A 19,619-nucleotide genomic window follows, 5' to 3' on the forward strand; every position below is an offset into this window, starting at 1 on the left:
ACATTTTGTGCTGTTGTCAATAAGGTGCTACGGGGGGAAAATGACTTCGGAAGATGAACAGACCAATGACCTAATTGAATCCATATTATTAGTGTTAGACTTGTAAATAAATAAAATATAAATACATAATTTAAAAATTTTCTTAAATTCTCGGTGGAGGCTTACATCACCAGACCTTTGGTTTTCTCTAAAACCTAATAGTTATATTTATCTGGAGTAAAATTTTTCCTTCTTAGTTTCCTTCTGGCTTTTCTGGATAAATACTGTGAAAGCTATGCTTATTGAAGGACATGCACAGGAAGACTGGCAAAAGGTTTGAGTTAAATAATGGCAATTGACAGTATTCCAAAATGAACAGATTTTATTAATTAGAATCCAGGCTTGGAAAGATAGCTGCATTATATATGACATAAAAGATTGTAATTGTAATTAGGGAAGAAAGGAGAAAAAGAATGATGGGTGACTTACTAAAGAACATAAAATAATTTTAAAATAATTTTAGTGCCGGGAATTGGATGCAGGACTCATGCACGCAAGGCATGTTCTTTGCTACTGAGATACGTCTCCAGCAAGAATACATCTTAACTTTGAATAGTTTGATATGGCAGATAACAATTTGATCATAAAATTCTTGATAATCTCCTTTTAATTTCCCAATTCTGGCAGTCTTTATAAAACCGACTTTCAGTGCTCTGCATTTTGCAGTTAGATATGCCTTGAGGGTGGGCGTGGGGAAAAGAGCAGAGGTTTCTTCATATAATAACTCTGGATTACTCATAAGTCTAAATGTGAGCTCATATTTATACTCATATGTACCCATATACACATATTTCAGACCTGCACATACCCTTACACATACACACATATCATGTATTAAAAAGTCCTTACCTATTAGTGTAAGCCATTTCCCCTCTGACTATGGAAGGCCAATTGCATAAAACATACGTACTAGAATCACTGTGGCTATGTTTATGGAAGGTATGATAGAAAACTGAAGTGAATCAAGTGATTTGGGACTGTGCTAAGCCTTTAAAAAGATGGAAAATGCCAACTCTTAGTGCTTCTAGGGCCACAAAGTAATACATATAACAATTTTTTCCATTATTCATCTTTTGTCATAGGTTACTTCATACTATGGGGACATTAAGAATCAAAATCAGGGGCTGGAGTGATAGCACAGTGGGTAGGGCATTTGCCTTGCACGCAGCCAACCCGGCTTCGATTCCCAGCATCCCATATGGTCCCCTGAGCACCGGCAGGGGTAATTCCTGAGTGCAGAGCCAGGAGTGACCCCTGTGCATTGCTGGGTGTGACCCAAAAAGCAAAAAAAAAAAAAAGAATCGAAATCATATATTTAAATGAGGCACATCACTCTAATTTGTACTTATAACTCAGGAGATACCAAACTGACTTTGTTGAATTATTGTTTTTTCCCTATTTTTTTTTTTTGGTCAAATTTAGTGGGCTCATGGGCTACTTCCTGCGTGGTACTCAGGGATTTCTCCTGAATGTGCTCTGGGGGAACCATGTAGTACTGGAGATAAATCCCAGGCTCCCACATATAATGCCTGTGCTCAGTCTTTTAAGCTATGCCAATGACTCTGAATGACTAAGGCCAAGGAAACTCTGGAACTTTTAATCACTGAAACAAATTTTCTCTAGTATTATAGACAGTTCTATAATCATATGTAATGAATTCACCTTCTATCTCAGGGATAGGATTTATTTTCTGTAAAAATATATATATATATCTTATTTCTGAAGCTCTTAAGTTTTATTAGAATTGAGAAAGCACATTTGACTATTTCTTGAACAACTAAATTGATTTGATTGAGTATTCAACTAAGCAGAATATGACTCATTGTCACATTTTTTTCACAAGCTTCCTAGGAAACCTATTGGCAATTTTCCTTGTTAATGGTTACCAGCTCTTTTCTCCTTTATTTAGTGTTCATATTACCAATGGCCAAACTTTACCTCAATTTGCTACGTACCTTCCTCCTTCCACTCTCCCACTTTTTAAAACTTCTCTATATTCACTGGGCCCTAGTTATACTTAAGTGATAATGTCTTTAAATAGGCTAGATAAACTAATCTGTGTGAATATTTACTTTGCTAATGTGTTGGATCTCTGAGGTAATTTTAAGCTTTAATAATATAGAAAGCTCCACCCCTTTAAAAAAGCTGTTCAGGAACGTTGCCAGGTTAGGCATTTTTGTTGAATGGAACTTTCGACTTCCCCACCACAATGATGGAAGCAAATGGTGATAAGAAAAGAATGCTTACATGACTCCAATGACTACAGTCTGCCCATTTTGTCAGCCCTGTCTCTCATCTTATGCCATCTTTCCTTCATCATATTTACATTGCAATTCATTGGTGTCTGTAGCCATTTTCTGTCTCCACCCCATTTTCTGTCTCATCATGAGTGATTCATATGTGACTTCAATATTAATAGAGATGCCCCACCCAACACTCTAGACTCATAATTCCATGACCTCTTCTGGGACATAGGCCTTTAATTCCTTTGGTCTTCAGTGACATACTACTAGTGCCACACCCCAGTGCTACCTAGTCATTCCATCAACTTCTTACCTGTCATAAATATACTTCAAATGCATAGTGTCTTAAAATGAGATTCTACTCCATTCAACTGTCCATACTTCTTTCTAAGTAACTGACTTTATAAGGTAGCTAAAACTTTAAGGAAATAGAACATCCTTCTCCTTGCTATTTCCTGTCTTCTTTTTCTAACTTTTCCATCTATTTTACATTCTATGGGTTAATCTCATCAACTATTACCTCAGTTTTCTAGATCTCTCGAAATTCCATGAGTCAACTTCTAAACACCTCTCCTGAATACATCTGAAAATTTGCCTTTTGATATTAAATACCTACATACTTAAGCCTGTTCAGTCATATCACTGCCATAGAATTATGAAGTATTTAAAAAGAATGAACTCTATAGTCAGATTTCTGAAACTCAGTTCCTGGCCTATCCACTAGCTGAGTGCCCTTAGGAAAATAGTTTGACTACATTTTGTCTTATTTATCTTATGAAAAGGGGGACAATAATAGAATAGAGAACTATCTCTTAGGTATGTTATTATAAGAAAATTTTAAAATTTACTTATATTTTTAAATTTATTATTTAATTTTTTTAAAAATTAAATGTATATTTTTAAATCCAAAAGGGAGGGGCTGGAATGATAGTACAGTGGGTAGGCCATTTGCCTTGCATGCTGCTGACCTGGATTTGATCCCAGCATCCCTTATGGTCCCTTGTGCCCTAGCAGAAGTGATCCCAGAGAGCAGAGCCAGGGGAATATACTGAGCACTGCCTGTGTGACCTTCCACTCCCCCCCAAAAAAACCAAAATTACTTAAAAGGGTAAATATTTCCAAAATAAACAATTATTCATAGCTCTTGTGAATGTACCCCCTACTTTTACCCTACTAAGATCATCAAACAGCTCAGATTCTATCACTTTAGTGGTAGTCTGGCCTAGTTTACAGACTATGTATGAGGTAAAGGTAAAGGTAAAGGCCCTCCCGTTGATCGTCGATTTGCTCGAGCGGGCCCAGTAACGTCTCCATTGGAGACTTTGTTGTTACTGTGTCTGGCATATTGAATATTCTCGGTAGCTTGCCAGGCTCTCCGAGAGGGGCGGAGGAATCGAACTCCGGTCGGCCATGTTGGCCGCGTGTAAGGCGAACACCCTACCCGCTGTGCTATTGCTTCAGACTATGTATGAAACTCTTTTAAATTATGTCTCTTGAATACTTAATACTATTCATCTCCATTCCATCTAAGAGGGAAAAAATTATCTTATAAAATGATTTTTTTCCTTTTCTAAAGGTCATACCATTTCAATTATCTAATTTTTTCAAACATGTATCTAACTGTTCCATCTTCTTGTCTCTGTGCTGTGAAATTAAATTTTGTTACTATTCACCCCTCCATAACTAAAAACATCCTAATACTTCCTTTCATCAATTACTATGAAGATAATCAATAACAGTATAACTGTTATACTGTTATACTAAGTATTATAAATACCAAATAAAGAAGTAAATTCTTACCCCTAATTTTAATCAACTTTTCAGGAAGTCAATAAGACTTATATCACTGCACATTTTATGCAATATTCAATAGATCAATGATTAGTTCACTTGTTACTTTTCTCTCTTGTTCTTTTTACTCCCAAACCAACTACAGTCAAATAACCAATTTTCTTAATTCTAGATTGCACTGAATGATTCCAATATATATCCACAACGGGAAGACAGTGCTACAGTGCTACAGTGCTACATTGCATGGGGTCTTATTTACACTTCTGATTCATCCACCTCTAAAATAACTAACTAGAGGTTTTAAAGTTCAAAATCTTTTCTTCCTAAATAGTAATCATAAAATTCAAAAAGTTTGAAAAGAATACCCCAGTTCCATTTTAATAATTATTTTTCTTCCCCAATATTTCTTTATGAATATATTTAACTTTAGGGCTGGAGTGATAGCACAGTGGTAGGGTGTTTACCTTGTGCGCGGCCGGTCCGGCCAAGTTGGGTTCGATTCCTCCATCCCTCTTGGAGAGCCCGGCAAGCTACTGAGAGTATCTTGCCTGCATGGCAAAGCCTGGAAAGCTACCTGTGACATATTCGATATGCCAAACACAGTAAAATGTGTCACAATGGAGATGCTACTGGGCCCACTTGAGCAAATCAATGAACAACGGGAGGACAGTGACAGTGACAGTGATATTTAACTTTACAGTTAAATATATAACATATATTATATATATAACATATAAATAACATATATAACTGTTTCCAAATTGTTGTTTTGCTAGTCCCGTGTTATGCTTCTAAAAGGAATTTAAAGTTAACAGAATATAATTTTTTAAAAAGAAGAAATGGAAAATAATATAAGGAAAAAAGTACCAAGGCAAAGAGAACAAGGACAAAGGCTCATAAAAACTATTAGTAACATTTTATGTGCATACCATGAGGACCTAACCAGTTTCCATGTTAATACAACATTTGGTTCTCAGTTTTATGGTAATTGGTATAATGACAGTCAATTATCAATTATTATATCCCAGGACACATTTTAAATATCTTTTAATGTTATGGTCACTTCAGTGTTTATGGGAACAAATACTGTAAAAAGTATTTTTGTTGTTGTTGTTCTATTATCCTCCATGCAGAGTTATATATGAACAGCTTCAGAGAATATTTTTATTAGACATGTTACACCTCATTTTATTTGTTAATATTGAGAATAAATATTGGCAGATGCCATTACAGAAATCACGTGATTTAGAAAACACTGAATATTATCAAGATATCCAGTTAATGATAAATCTTAAAATCAAGGGTAAATATTAATATGTAAAATACTTACATGTAATATAGAGATTAGTCACAATAGTGTTTGAATTTTTATTCTTTACAAAAACTTCTTGACTATTGTTTCTCTCAAGCTAGAGTTTTTAAGACTTACTAGGTAAAATCTGAAAACCTCTGCTGGACACCTCAAGCTTGAATAGAAAACTAGAATTTAGATTGGAAGGTAAAAATTCTAAACTATTTTGATCATGAACATAGTTTGCATTGATAAATCCTTTTACTACAAGAAAGTAACTATGTCAGTGACATTATAGTCAAACTCTTATATTAAGTATGGAATGGAATCCTAGAAGAACTGAAACACAAGTTGAACAACGTATCCAAGTTAGCAAAAATTCTATCTTTAATGTTGATTCTTCTAAAGAAATATAAAAAGGTGGAGCTATGCGATTTCAGCTAGGAGTATTGATAAACCTATATATAAAAAATATGTTTTAATTCCTCATTTTCTGAGTATTTCAGGAGATCTTATAAAATAAAAAAATGTTTCAACAGTTTCCTTGATAAGTTGACATCTTGTTCTAATTAATTTTGTCACTAAAGCGATAATCTACTTGAAGTTTTTCTTCCTTGGAAAATTACAGAGTCATACTTGGTAATCACATCCTTAAAATTCCTTCCACTTTTGGGCCAAAATTGCTATTAGTTATTATTGAAAAGTTCCTCCAGTCTGATGAGAGTACCTGTTAATATTTCTATAACAGTGAACCTGGACTACTATGGTCCAATCACATATCTTATTTAAGAGTGTAGGCTTAGTTCTGGTTCTGTTCTACTACTTAATGGTGTGCAGCATGGTTAAAAACCTAACCTCTGAAGCTTTGTTTTCCTATCCATACAGTGAGAATAAGAGGACTGTTGTATTAAATAAGCTGTAACTGGAATCTTAAATACTGTGTTTGGCACAAAGCAAGTGCTCAATCAAAAGTATCTATTTTTTTTAACACTATTGCTTCCTTGGGTCTACTGAAATAAATAGTCTTCATAGTACTTCTCTAAACTAGACATCAGCAATATTATAATTACAGCATTTGAAGGGTTGAAAGTGCCAATTTGAGCTGATTTGATTTTTAGGAAAAAACTGGAAGGACAGGAGCTCAGGTGATTTTTAAAAATTAAGCAAAATAAACTGAGTGCTAACCTTTTCCCTGTAGCTATTTTATTTAATAATAGTCTGTTAATAGATACAACTTTAAGCCGTTTAATGAGTACTTATGTAATTCATGCCAGATATAGTATATAGAGCTGTTATAAATTTTCTTGCCCCAAAGAAATTCTAATGGAGGTGTCTTTCACCTTTCTTGTATGTTTTAAAACAAGATTGTGGGAAAGTTCATAGTTTGGGATTTATCTGAGAACATATTTAATCAACTCTTGGCCATATGTAGATTATATTTAAATACAACCCAATAAGATAAAATCATTCTTAGATCAGAGAGATAAGATTTGAAGGCTGTATAAGTACTTATTTTATAACTTGAGAACAATTGCTTAACCATTAAAAAAAGGAAGAAAATCCCTTCAAATGTGGGAAACCAGAGTTCTTTGCCATTCTCTTAACTACAGCAGGAAATATGTGTTTGTTTATTATGACCCTGGTGCTTCCATAGTCAGATTAACTTTCAAGCACAGTTTTCATTCCCTTTAAGCAACAATTGTCACCCTGTCTTGTGAAAAATCTGATTTGCAGGGAGCTCAAGGAGAATACTTGTATAATTACTTGAAACAGTGTTGAATTGACCCACTGCTTGGGGATAGCCCCTTTGTGTAGAGGCCAATAATATAACTGAAGGGCACCATATTGGCTGTCTTACTTAGCACAGAGTAAAACGCTCTGTCAACCCTTGTTAAAGATGATTTTAAGGACTATCAAATTCTGTAGCAAGAGTTCTGAGTTTCCATTATTTGTTTAAGAAAGTCTCCATGATGATACTAAGTTCTCTCCTCTCCTGAGGTATAAGCTTCAAATAATTTGTGGCAGGTTGTAGAAGAATAATCCCTTGTATTTCTGCTATAAAGTTTAGTCCAGGATAAAAGGTGAGTAATATATTTTGTGGGTAGATAAATGTACACTGATTTATAAATCTTGGATGCCCAAAATATTAAATACCCACAATTTATCAAGTCATTATATAGAATTTTATTAATTTCATTTCTTAGAAAGTGGATTATTATTTTCAATTTGCTCTACTTTCCTTAATATTTTAGTATTTAAGATATGAAATTTCAGTTACCTTAAAGGCAATTTTTAAATGACTACATACTAAAACAATCTTAAAAAATGACTATATACTGAATTCACGCTCAAATTCAATTGTCATATACACACATATATCCTTACAGCTTCTGTATCTTTGAGTACTAAATGGGATTTAAATGTTGCTAAAATTTGATAGTTTACATCATTGTGCTAAAATTGAAATGGAGTGTCCATGTTTTTCTTATTTTGATGTCTTACCTGTCCAATCTCATAAACTTGACTTGTGATTGTAAGGGAAAATGGTGATATAACGTAAAGAAATAGACAAAATTGGTTTATAAGAATCCTGAGTCTGGCAGAAACCCGGCTCTCTCCTCATTTTGTCTACTCTCAAACTTGCCAAGCCTTGTTCACTTTGGCTTTATTTTAAAAACGCATTTCTAGTGAGTGAGAAAAGGTTTTGTACTGTGTTTTCAATGACTCACCCAAAATAACTCCATTCAACTTGTAAAGGGTCCTGCTATGAATGCAGATTGTGTTTGTTCTGAGATGGGTATGAAGGAGCTGCAGAAGGGAGATTAGAGAAGGGAAATGTAGTGGGAGAGGCCAGTGGAGTTTGTATTTATTCAGGTTCAGGAACACACTAGAATTATTTTTAAAAAGGACATTTTGTGTGTGTGTGTGTTGTTTATGAGTTTGTACCATTTAACGTTTTTAAAAGAAAAATATATAATTGATAGAGGGTTCATCTATTCACCAATCTTTTTTCTGATACTCATATAATGTGGAAAGGGATATTTATAAGTAAATACTTATTCCAGATATGTGAATAGTGAAATGATTCATGATTTAAAAATTCTAAACACGTCTAAACAGGAAGCAATTATATACGTAAAACTGAAAATGAATCCTAAGTTAGGATGGAATGAGAATGTCACACAGTGATGACAGTATGAACTTCATAATTGGGAAAGGTAATAATGATATCCTCCTGTTGTCTGAGTGAATATTAGAAAAATATTTAGCATCAAATGGCATACAGTGAGCATTTACTATGATAGACGGGACTTTTAAAAACTTTTATGACTTAAATAAATGTAGAGATCTTTAAAAACACCATGTTAGGATTATACAAAAAGAAATAAAAAATTATACTCTTGAACATTAAAGATTCACAGATGAATTAAAAATGTATCAACTTTCCTATAAGACTAGTGTCCAGGTAAAAGAATTTAAAACCTTCATTCATTGAGTTGTTTCATAAACTGAAAACCTTATTCTATGACATAATCTTGTTTTACTCTATTACTGAGGAATAGATGGGCCATTCTTACCTGTTGCTCAGAAACACAAAGAACTGAGGCACTGAAAATAAAACAGTCTAAAAGGGTATACCAGGGAGATGGAAAATTTAGTATTGTGTGGAAAATTGTAATCTGAGTATGACAAAATAAGTGATAAAATGACAAGTCTCCAATATGAAAAAAGCCCAGAACATATACAAACTGGTAACTTACAGATTATAAAATAAAGTTATAGAGGTATTAACACCTGCTTCTTCACCTGTTGTGTAAAGGGGAATTCAAAGAAATTGAACAGAAGGTTCATGCTGTATTAATGCTTTCTATGAGGATAATAACTAATTTGATAATCCTTTAATTGTTATGGGGAAACTTTACCAATAATAAATTAAAATTTCAGACCTTAAATATGCAATTTTATTATTTCAAATAAACACAATGCCAGAATACTAAGAGTAGATGATTTATTAGACATATTTTAATGGTTGCTATTGATGTAAAAAAAGAGTATGCCCCCAAATCAATAGAATACAAAGTTTAATTGTATATACACACATACACATACATGCACACACACACACACACACACACACTTGTAAATCTTGATGACTTAGGCATATAACATCCATTGCAATTGGAAGAGGCCAGGATATGTAACATGCAATGTAGTCTAAACTTATTTTATGTAGAATTCTTTCCCTAGGTAATTTTACTGGAATAGCGAATTCAATTGAAATATAGTTCTGCTTATTTCATGTGGAATTCAACTGTTCTTATACTCCCAGCTCTCTTTTATCTTAATAAGGTTAAAATTTATAAATGGAAATTCTGCCATCTTATCAGATTATGAATTATAATTTTTGACACATGAAATAATTTTTTCACTGTCAAGATTTTAGGGAAGAAATAATATCAGAAACGAACCCCAAATACCTTAGTTTATCCAACAGTAAATCCTGTTTTGCAATTTTGAGGCATGTGTTGAAGTCTGTAAAAGCAAAACAATAACTGAAGTAATTCAAAATGTTTCACTTTTGATATAAACCTTACTCTTAAAATAGCTCAGTTAAGTACAGTAGGTTGTCAAGCCTAACTGTAAAAACTGAATTTATATCAGTAAAACAACAGCATGACATGTCGATAATACTTGCAGTATAAGAATATAGCATAACAGTAATAATAGAAAATATCTCATATGAAATTAACTTATTTTTATCTTCAGTAATATATAAGAATCTCAATAACTTTTATGAGCACCTACTTTATACCATTTGATTCTGATATCACTTTCAGAAGGTAATTAAGACCTCATAGATGAAGAAGAGGAAGTTCAGAAAAATTAACTTAGTCATGCAACAGAAAGTTTAGAATATAGGAAAAGAACTCAAATTTCATTTTGAAATCAAAGACCCTAAAGTTTGTATTATGCAGTACAGAATTATCTACACCTAACATAAATTTATTTTTCTAATTTGTATCAGTGAATCAGACATTATTGTGCAATGTGAATTTGCTTTGTTTAGGGAAAAAATTCTTTAAGAACCAAACAGCTAGGTTTTCTTCTTATGTAGAGTATGGCATTCAAGAATTTCCCTCTCTAGTTCTTTACTCTCAAGTCTGTGCATTAAAAATGATAATGTAAAAGAAATCATATGACTATGCTATTATAGATTTAACAGTTGCTATACTCTATTCTAATGTTATTGCTGTTATTCCCTCTCCCCTCTATATTTTGTTCTTCCAGTTTGGTATTTTTTTTATTTTTGACTCTGATAGTTTGATAGTTTTAAACTTTTAAATATAAAATATAGTTCATTATTTCCTTTCTCAAAAAATGTTTAAGTGAATCTAAACAGCAACTTAAATAAAATATAAAAGACCTTAAAGAGATTCGAAGCAAATATTTTGACTAAGCAATACAAAGAACCTAAACAACAGGAAATTTGCTTCAAGAAAACTCTTGTTTTTTATAGGATTGGTACTGTAATGGGGCTGGAGAGGTAAGATAGTGGGTAGAGCACTTGCCCTGCACTCAGCTGACCTGGGTTCTATCCCCAGCATCCTAGATGGTCCCTCAAGCATCGCCAGGAGTAACTCCTTAGTGCAGTGCCAGGAGTTACCACTGAGCATCACAGGGTGTGGCCCCAAACAAAAAAAACCAAAACAAAGAAGGAAGGAAAGAAAGAAGGAAGAAAGGATGATAGGAAGGGAGGGAGGGAGGGAGGCAGGGTGGAAAGAAAAAAAGAAAGAAAAGAAAGGAAAAGAAAAGGAAAGAAAGTAAAGGGAAATAGGGTCTGTAGGAAAATAATATTAATAAATGCTCCTTTATTGTTCTCAAGAGTCACTCTTGGTAGCTCTTGGGAACACTGGATGCAATGCCTGACTCGAAGACTCTAAATTTGGTCCCTGTGTACAAGGCAAGCACCATAACCCCTGTACTATCTCTCTACCCTTGGAATTATTCTTTGCTATTCACAATTTACAGTCTGGGCTGGGATGAGAAATATATCCAGATACCACTTATATCATTTACTAAACAATTCAATACCTAAATAAAATATTATTTAAGCTGAGTTATCTGAAATTATGGGAAAGATATAACCAGAAAAGATGATGGGATAGTGTGTTCTAGGAAAAGTACTGGTTCAGTTAGATCGTGGAGATCATAAAAGCACTGGATGGAAAAAAACAAGAATGAGTGGCAAGATATAGGGAGACAGCAACAGAACCTAGAAAGGATAGAATTGCATCTGGGAAGAGCAGATTGTTAGGAAGGGATGTGGCAGGGCCCTGCTGAACTGTGAAGATTTGTTCTCCATGAGATCAGTGTCTTAGTCCTTCTAGCTGGCCTTTCCAACAGGGAGTTAGACACTGGCCTACATTTTTAGGACCATTAAACAGCTACATTTTGCCATAGGATTCCAGAAGGATGAAATTTCTTTAAGATTCAGAGTAAAATGTTAAGCCAACAAAGATTTGGTGTTTCTGTTCTAGCTCCGTTTACAATTTACAGCATCTATGACCCAGAATATTATTTCAACAGCTAGGAAAAAAACAGGATTAAGCTATGACTTTGCAGCTATTGGTAAATGTTAGAGTCCGAATAGGAGATGATCCTCTTTCTGCTGATGAGACTTTTAAAACCTAACAAGAGGAAGCTCAACTTCAATTTTAAAATAGTTCTGAACCCTGATCATCTGCTTTTTTGGAGCATCTTGTAATACCCAAATCCAAGCCAAATATTTCTACACTTTCTCAGCTACTTCTTTCTGGATTTTCCTATGCCAATATATCCAACTTAAATTTAGAAGTCAGATTAAGTCCGTTTCCCCCAAATTCATTTGCATAGAAAACACAGCCGCAATAAATAACTTCCTTAAGCACTAAGATCCCTGCAAGAATTTCATCTTCAGGTTTTTTTTCCTTTTCTTTTTGGACAAGCAATCACCATCTCTCTTTCCGCATCTTTCTGTCCACCGTCCTTTGGGACGCTAACCCTCCCACTTGCAGGAAGACCCGCTCCCAGCTTCGGAAAGTCAGCCCAAGCCGCCCACCCACCCGTCGGGAAGCCGGGGAGCGCACTCGAGTGAGTCTCAGCCCTGGCGCTCGGTTTCTAATTTCTGAGTGGGGGAGACGCGGAGAGGAAGACCACGGCACTAAGGAACAAGCAAACAAACCCGGTCCAGTCCAGGCGCTCCGGCGGGAGGCGGGGTCAGCGCGCCCCGCCCCGCCCCGCCTGGCCCCGCCCCGCCTGGCCCCGCCCCGCCTGGCCCCGCCCCGCGGCCCCGGCCGGAAGGGGGCGTGTCCGCTGGCCCCGGGAGCGGCGCGCAGACGCAGGGCTGCGGGCCGGGGCTCGGGCGCGTCGGGGGGAGGCGGGGAGGGCGGGGTGGGCGGAGGCGGGGGGCGCTCGTCTCGCGGCCGCTCGAGCTCGGGCCACTAGCGCTCCCGCGCTGCGCCCGGCCGGCTACATGTGAGGCTCAGACCCCCGCCCCCTCCCTCCCCTGTCTTCCCTCCCTCCCTCTCCCGTCCCCTCCTCCTCCTCCCTGTCCTCCTCCTTCTCCTCCTCCTCCTCGCGCGCCCGCGCCGGCTCCCGCTGCCCGGGGCCCCCAGCCCGGCCGGGCGCTGACCGCAGGGGTGGGGGTCCCCGCTCCCCGCTCGCCGCCGCCGCGGCCGCCGCGTCTCGCGCAGGCTTGGGGCTGCGGGCAGCGGAGTCCCCGGCGTGGCCATGGACCGGCCCCTGTCGACCTCGGCGGAGGCGGAGGAGGAACTGGAGTGGCAAGTGGCGAGTCGCCGGAGGAAGGCCTGGGCCCAGAGCCGCGGCTCCTGGCAGGCGTCGGAGGCCGAGGACCTGTCCACTGAAGCGACGACGCAGGACGAGGACGACGACGACGACGACGACGCCGGCGACGACCGCGAGGACCTCCCCGACGCCAAGCTGCCGGCGGCCGCCGACCCAGGTCGGCGCGCCCGGGGGTCCGCGACGGGCGGGCTGGGCAGCGGCGCGCGCGGACCTGGGCACGCGCCGCGCGCGCGCTCCGGCCGGGCCCCGGGCCGAGGGGGCGCTTCCGACCTTTGAATTGCGCGCTTGCTTGGCAGCGCCAGCCTGGGCGCTCCGGTGCCACCTCGGCTCCCGGCCGAGGAACACCCGGACCTGCCGCACGGGCTGTCCTGGGCCCCCAGTGGGATCTTCTCCCCGGCGGAGCCCGGGCGCACCCAACAGCAGCGCTCCCCAGGCTCGCTGACGCCCTGTCCCCCTTGCCTTTGCCCCGCAGGAAACGTGCCCAACGAGAAGATCGCCACATGGCTCAAGGACTGCCGGTGAGTCCCCTCGCTGGGGGCCGGTGGGACAGCCACGCAGAGGGGGGACGCTGGAGCAGAGTGTCCCGGGCCGCGGTGCCCCCGGGGTCCCCCGCGGTTGGAAGCCCGAGACCGGAAAGTGAATCCCGGTGGGTGCCTAGCGTCCTTCTTGCAGCGATTCGCAGTGCAAGTAGTGACCACCGGTTATTTGGGGACCCTGGTGACTTGACAGTTGCGAGGACTCCAGATCAGCTGCAGGATGCTGGCACCCGAGGGTCCGAGCCTGGAGCAGAATCGTGCCCTGTTAGGACGCGTGCCTTGTTTTCGTTCCGAAGGTTTTGCCCATCTGTCAGAATAACTCGATTTTGCTTTGGGTTTTAACAGCTGTGCGTCTGGTGTCTGATCATTTTCCTCTCCGATGGGCTTTAGAGCAGTTGAATTACTTTTACTAACGGACTTTTAGTTTCATGCCTGTGCCTTTAATTGGAGAACTGTTGAAAGTAGCTAACTCTGTCCCTGTAGTTTACTTCTCGGGACTTTTATTTGTCAGATGGCACTGGAATTCACTGACGGGAATAGAACTTTAGAGGTATTCAGACTACATAAATTTGATTAATTACCTCCTTTGGCAACTGTTACAAAAATGTTTGACAAAATACAGAGGCAGTGAATCATATTACAATTAGATCTTAATACAGTAAAAGGTTCTTTGAAAAAATTTCTACGGAGAACGTTGCTTTTTAACTTTTGTTAGGGTGCTTCTGCACATTTTTTTTTCCTTCTCATTTTAGGCTTTTCTTAATTATATGATCACTGCTCAGGGTTCAGAATTCTTTTCTTTTTTATAGGGAGCAGGTGACGATGATTCTCAATATATGCTAGTTTATATTGCCTCCTTTAAAAACAAAATGTTGGTCACCTCTCTTGATGTCCTGTTTTAATGAACTTTACTGAACATGCTTCACTACACAGCCCTTAACCTTTTGGAGGTGGGGAGCAGTCAGAAAGACTTCTAAGACTTGACAAAACGTGTAGAACTTGCCTCTAAGAAGTCGAAAAGGTTACACTTGAGAAGTCCTTGAACCCCAGATTAACCCTTTAGTTAATGCAATTAATTGCTGCTTTTTCTAATTAGGAAACGATGGTCTTTGTTCTTGGGTGATTCCACCAAGAACCAAGTTTTAGAAATTACAATGGTTTATCCAAAAATAAAATTACGATGGTGTGCAACTTCTTTAACTATTAGGCACCAAAATAGGTGTAAAGGTTAATGGCTGTTTTATTTTATTTTGGTTTCTGGGTGTCACTGGACAGTTCTCGGGACTTACTCCTGGCTCTGTGCTTCGGGAATCACTTCTGGTAGATTTGGGAGGGACCATGTGGGGTGCCAGGGATCAAGCCTGGATTGGCCTCATGAAAGGCAAGCACCCTATCTTAACTACTATCTCTGATTAATGGAAATTTTAAATAAGCATATTTAGAACCTTCTGGAGAGCTTATGTGAAATCAGTTGTCTTTTATGTTTTCTTTTAGAAATGGGTCTGAAGAGGATTTTGTTACTTTTACCCAGGTCTTCATTTTGGGGTGTAGGGAGATGGTAGGGAGCCACGCCCATTAATGCTGAGGAGTACTACACCCTGCTTTGTGCTTTGGGGCGGGGGTGGAGGGGTTGGGGTGGTGAGGGATGGCCTGCTTGGTAGGTAGGTGGCCCAAGGTGGAGCTGGGTATCAAACTTAGACCTCCTGTTGGCAAAGAATATGCTCAGTTCATTGAACTCTCTCTTCTGCTCTATCTAGGTCTTTTAAAATGTTGTCTTGCTCTTGATTTAAACGTAGTATTAAGTAGAATATTTGCTTACTCTTAGAATCCTCAGAAAGTTCTAGCATTCAGAGCAGATTTGTAGTATATTATTGTCTAAATCCAAGTGTGTGTGTTGATGAATTAAAAGATGTTCAAGAGAATGGAGACGCACATGTTTTATGATGTATAAGAGTGAAGATTATGTAAAACAAATTAAGGAAAGGATTTTTTTGCTTCTGTCCACGTTTAAGACAAGTTTAAGAGGTAAATGAATGTTAGCGTTTTCCAGAGACACATACATAAAAATTCTTGGTTGCTAATCTTGGTTCATGTAGGCGTAGTCTGTGCTCTGTTGCTCCTTCCTTCATAAGTTTCCTCCCTTTTCCCTGCACTTGGACCTATGCTGCACAAAGGGCTATTCATTAGTACCAGGGAATGCTAGAACAAATAGTCTTGAATGTTGACGGTAGTATCACATATTTGACTGCCAGGATTGATACATCTGTATTTTGTGTAACAATTTAGGTTACTTCCAGATTTGGGTATCTATTATTTTCCTTTATTTTGTGCAAATGATCTGATACAGTGCTTCTGACCTCATAAGTTCTAAAATATTCTTTGTTTTCTTATAGCTGTCAATATCCTGAAAAAAAAATACCCTGTTGTCTTTTCTCAAAGGGAGTTTTAGTTTTGATAATGAGGTGTTTTATTTTTTTCTAAATAGAAAACAAATATGAGTTAGCATTTTAAGAAGAGGTAGTTTTGATAGAATTTGTAAGAGACCTGTTATGAGAAACTTGTTTTTAATGGCGTGTACCAGTTCCATTCTACTTTGTTATTTTTATTTTTTTGTTAGTACACAGAGACATATGTGAAAGGAATAATGCATTGCTAATACGGTGTTTTATCCTAAAAAGATAGCCACCAAGGAAGAAAAAAATTTTTTCTTCAAAGAATTAGAGTTTTTACAGAAATTTAGGTTAGTGGTTTTATTAACATCTCTACGGGTAATTACTCATGATTGTTCTGAACTTCAAAAATACTAATTTTTGGAGAATTCCCATTCATTCCTATATTTACTTGTAGACAATTTGAATACTTAAGCAATATTCAGCAATTTTTTTAATAACAAAATGTTTGTATCAAAAAATAGAATTTTTGAAGTAAGACATTGTAGTACACTTAGGAAAAAATGAAAAAAAGTTTTATATTTTATATTTTAAAATATTATATGTGGGAAGCGTCAAAAAAAGAATTTTATCAAGGGTTGATTCTTTAATTGGTTCTAGAACTGATTTTTTAAGTAAAATTCTTACAGAGTAGGAGATATATTTTCAGTTTAAAAGATAGAGTAGGATATATATTTTCGTTTTAAAAGAATAAAATCTCAGGCTTTTCATTTACATATAAGAAGTGCTGTAGTTAGGATTCAGAGGCACTTAAGTGGTACTTTGGAATGCTAGTGATAGGTTTTACAAGTCAGGTTTAATTTTTGAGCCTTATTTGTATTAGACACTGACTGAAAGTTCATCAAGATAAAGATTAGTGTAATTTTATTCACTCTTTTCAGGGAAGGGATTGAAGGGAGCAGTTCCTTAATGCCACTTTCATCGTTGATATGTGTGCGTAGAAAGAATCATTTTCTATTGCCATTCTTGGTCCTGTTTGCTGGAGAGCAGAATTGTGATTCTGTCATTCCTGGTGGACTGCTTGGACGATAGGTATTTGCTTAGTTAGTAGGATACCACTTATGTAATCCACTTGCATTCCTTGTGTGTTTTGGGAGAAGAGTTAAACTATGATTAGAAGCTTGCTGAGCTGCAACTCTTTAAATGGAAGGCTGTGAAGTGACAATGCTCCAGACAGCTTTTCACGACTAAAGTATATATGTTTGTGTGGTTTCAGTACGCCTTTGGGAGCCTCGCTGGATGAGCAAAGCGGTAGTACTCTCAAGGGTAAGAGAAAGTTGGCTTTCTAAGTCTGTCCTTTATGACGGCCCTTAAAAATAAATGTGTATGTGTTTAAGTATAAAGAGATTTTCATATTTATAAAATGCGCTGTTCTGAGCTGGAAGCTAAAAAGAAGAACCTCATAAACAGGGCTAAGTTTCAGTGAATCAGCAAACCTTTTCCAATGGGACATTTGTTTCTATCAACCGATCAGATATTATAAGGACTGATTTCTAGAAATATGTATACATAAGGCATATATACATTGAGCAAACTAGGTCAAGTTTCGTGTGGCATTTCTCTGCTTACATTCACTGAAATCGCCACACCTGAAGTTTTGCCACCTGTGCGAGACAGAATTCTAAAGTTCAAAGTACAACAAGAATGTGCAGGTAGAGGCAAGGCATATAAAAAAATATTTGCTGTATCTGGAAAATCTCGTTTGTGTGCCTCACATAATAGGAGGGGGTAGAAGTAATCACCACTGCTCCAGGGTTCTGTTTTCCGTGAAATTCTGTTAAAGGGATGTTTTGTAAAATAATATTTTCAGAGGCAGAGGAAGTATGAAAGAGCCTGTAGGTTGATTCCTAACACTTTTAGCTGGTTCCAAACCATGGATGCTTTTTTTTTCCTTTCGTATCAAAATAAAAGCATATACTTCTTAAAATTAAATAATCAGAATAACATACTGATAAAAAAGATTTCTTCAATACTGTAAAAAGCATTTTGTTTGGTCAAATTGTTTCCACGAAAGCAGTGATTTTATATGGGGAATCAGGAAGAACAGAACACTTACAAGATGAATCTTGAATGTTTCTTTCAGGTGTACTTCTGAGAAATGGAGGAAGCTTTGAAGATGATTTATTATTGGGTGCTGAAGGTATGTTTTGTTTTAAATAGCAGCATTTTTATGAAGTTACACAGTTAAAAAATCAATATGTGGAGTAGTTTCAGGTTATAAGGTCCTCAGAGCTAAATTTTAAAGGTCTCGGAGAATGGCTCCACACTTTTTGGAGAACCTTTCATATGTTAATGATCTAGTTAGATAGCCTATTGGATATATGTAGGAATTGCTCTGAAAAACCATTGTGAAATGTTCCTATGTCTGTGTTAGACTGAATTGCTTAAAGGAACTGTTTGAGGGCAAACAGTGGTGATAAAGCTGCGGGAAGAATTGTCCTGCAGAAGGAAGGAAGCTTAAATATTTATACACGAGAAAACTAAATTGAAGCTTATTTTTAGTGTGAGGTAGCCTTATGGCAGACTCACAGCTGCAACTTATCTTTCTCTTTGCATTTAAGTGTTTTCTGTCTTTTTCCTTCTTCCTCTTTTACTAGATTCTCATAAGACTAAGACAAAATAGCAAAGTTACTGGAATTTAATTAGATATTATGCTGCGGTGTATTTCATTATTATTGCATTAGCATTCTAAGAATATATTGTGCTGTTTAAGTTTTCATAGTTATATAATCTTTTAATATGGATCTAGAAAGCTTTATGCAATATAAAAACAAGCAGTATTTAATCGGTATTTTAAATATTAAGTCTTGAGATTATAGGGCAGTTTATCCACTGATTAGATCATTGATCTTTTGTTGTTTAAATTTTTATGACAGATTACTTAGAACTTAATAATGTTGAAAACTCTAGAATAGAGTGTTTATAATAGTTTATAATAGTTCATAATAGTGTTGTGTTTATAATAGTTCATATTATTTCTGTTCATGTGAGCTTTTCTGAAATAAAGTTTGTAAAGAGTTTAAATTTATTGCTACCCAATCACTAAGTTCAGGATGTCAGGTAATTTTTTAAATGCACCGGGGCTGGAGCCATAGCACAGTAGGTAGGGCGTTTGCCTTGCACGTGCCTGACGTGGGTTCGATTCCCAGCATCCCATGTGGTTCCCTGAGCACTGCCAGGAGTGAGTGATTCCTGAGAGCAAAGCCAGGAGTAACCCCTGTGTATCGCTGGATGTGACCCAAAAAGCAAAAACAAATAAACAAATAAATGCACCTCAATTAGTATAAATAGCACTTTTGGTATCTGCCTTAGTAGTTTCATAACACTGAATTGTTTTAGACTTTTTTAATAACAGATTTGGGGCCACAGAAAAGTTGGAGGAAAAATATAGAGATTTCACATATTTTGTCTGCAGTTGTATATG

At 37.6% G+C, this 19,619-nt stretch overlaps 1 protein-coding gene and 1 long non-coding RNA gene across 3 annotated transcripts in view; both read left to right on the forward strand.

The window, feature by feature from the left end:
* LOC130019775 (uncharacterized) overlaps nucleotides 1–12,460 on the forward strand; it is a 49,087-nt gene extending 36,627 nt beyond the window's left edge. Inside the window, exon 3 of the long non-coding RNA XR_008791889.1 lies at nucleotides 12,420–12,460. This is a non-coding gene — a long non-coding RNA (uncharacterized LOC130019775). The remainder of the gene's footprint in view (nucleotides 1–12,419) is intronic.
* Nucleotides 12,461–13,127: 667 nt separating this feature from the next.
* Nucleotides 13,128–19,619, forward strand: part of ITPRID2 (ITPR interacting domain containing 2) — a 48,648-nt gene continuing 42,156 nt past the window's right edge. For both annotated transcript variants that reach the window (XM_056110209.1, XM_056110210.1), the window contains exons 1-4: nucleotides 13,128–13,366; nucleotides 13,682–13,727; nucleotides 17,412–17,461; nucleotides 18,279–18,335. In XM_056110209.1, the coding sequence (XP_055966184.1) occupies nucleotides 13,135–13,366; nucleotides 13,682–13,727; nucleotides 17,412–17,461; nucleotides 18,279–18,335 (385 nt within the window). In that variant the 5' untranslated portion in view covers nucleotides 13,128–13,134. The remainder of the gene's footprint in view (nucleotides 13,367–13,681; nucleotides 13,728–17,411; nucleotides 17,462–18,278; nucleotides 18,336–19,619) is intronic.

The sequence above is a fragment of the Sorex fumeus genome, unplaced genomic scaffold (genome assembly GCF_029834395.1).
Source record: "Sorex fumeus unplaced genomic scaffold, SorFum_2.1 ptg000009l, whole genome shotgun sequence".
In the NCBI taxonomy this organism is placed as follows: Eukaryota; Metazoa; Chordata; class Mammalia; order Eulipotyphla; family Soricidae; genus Sorex; species Sorex fumeus.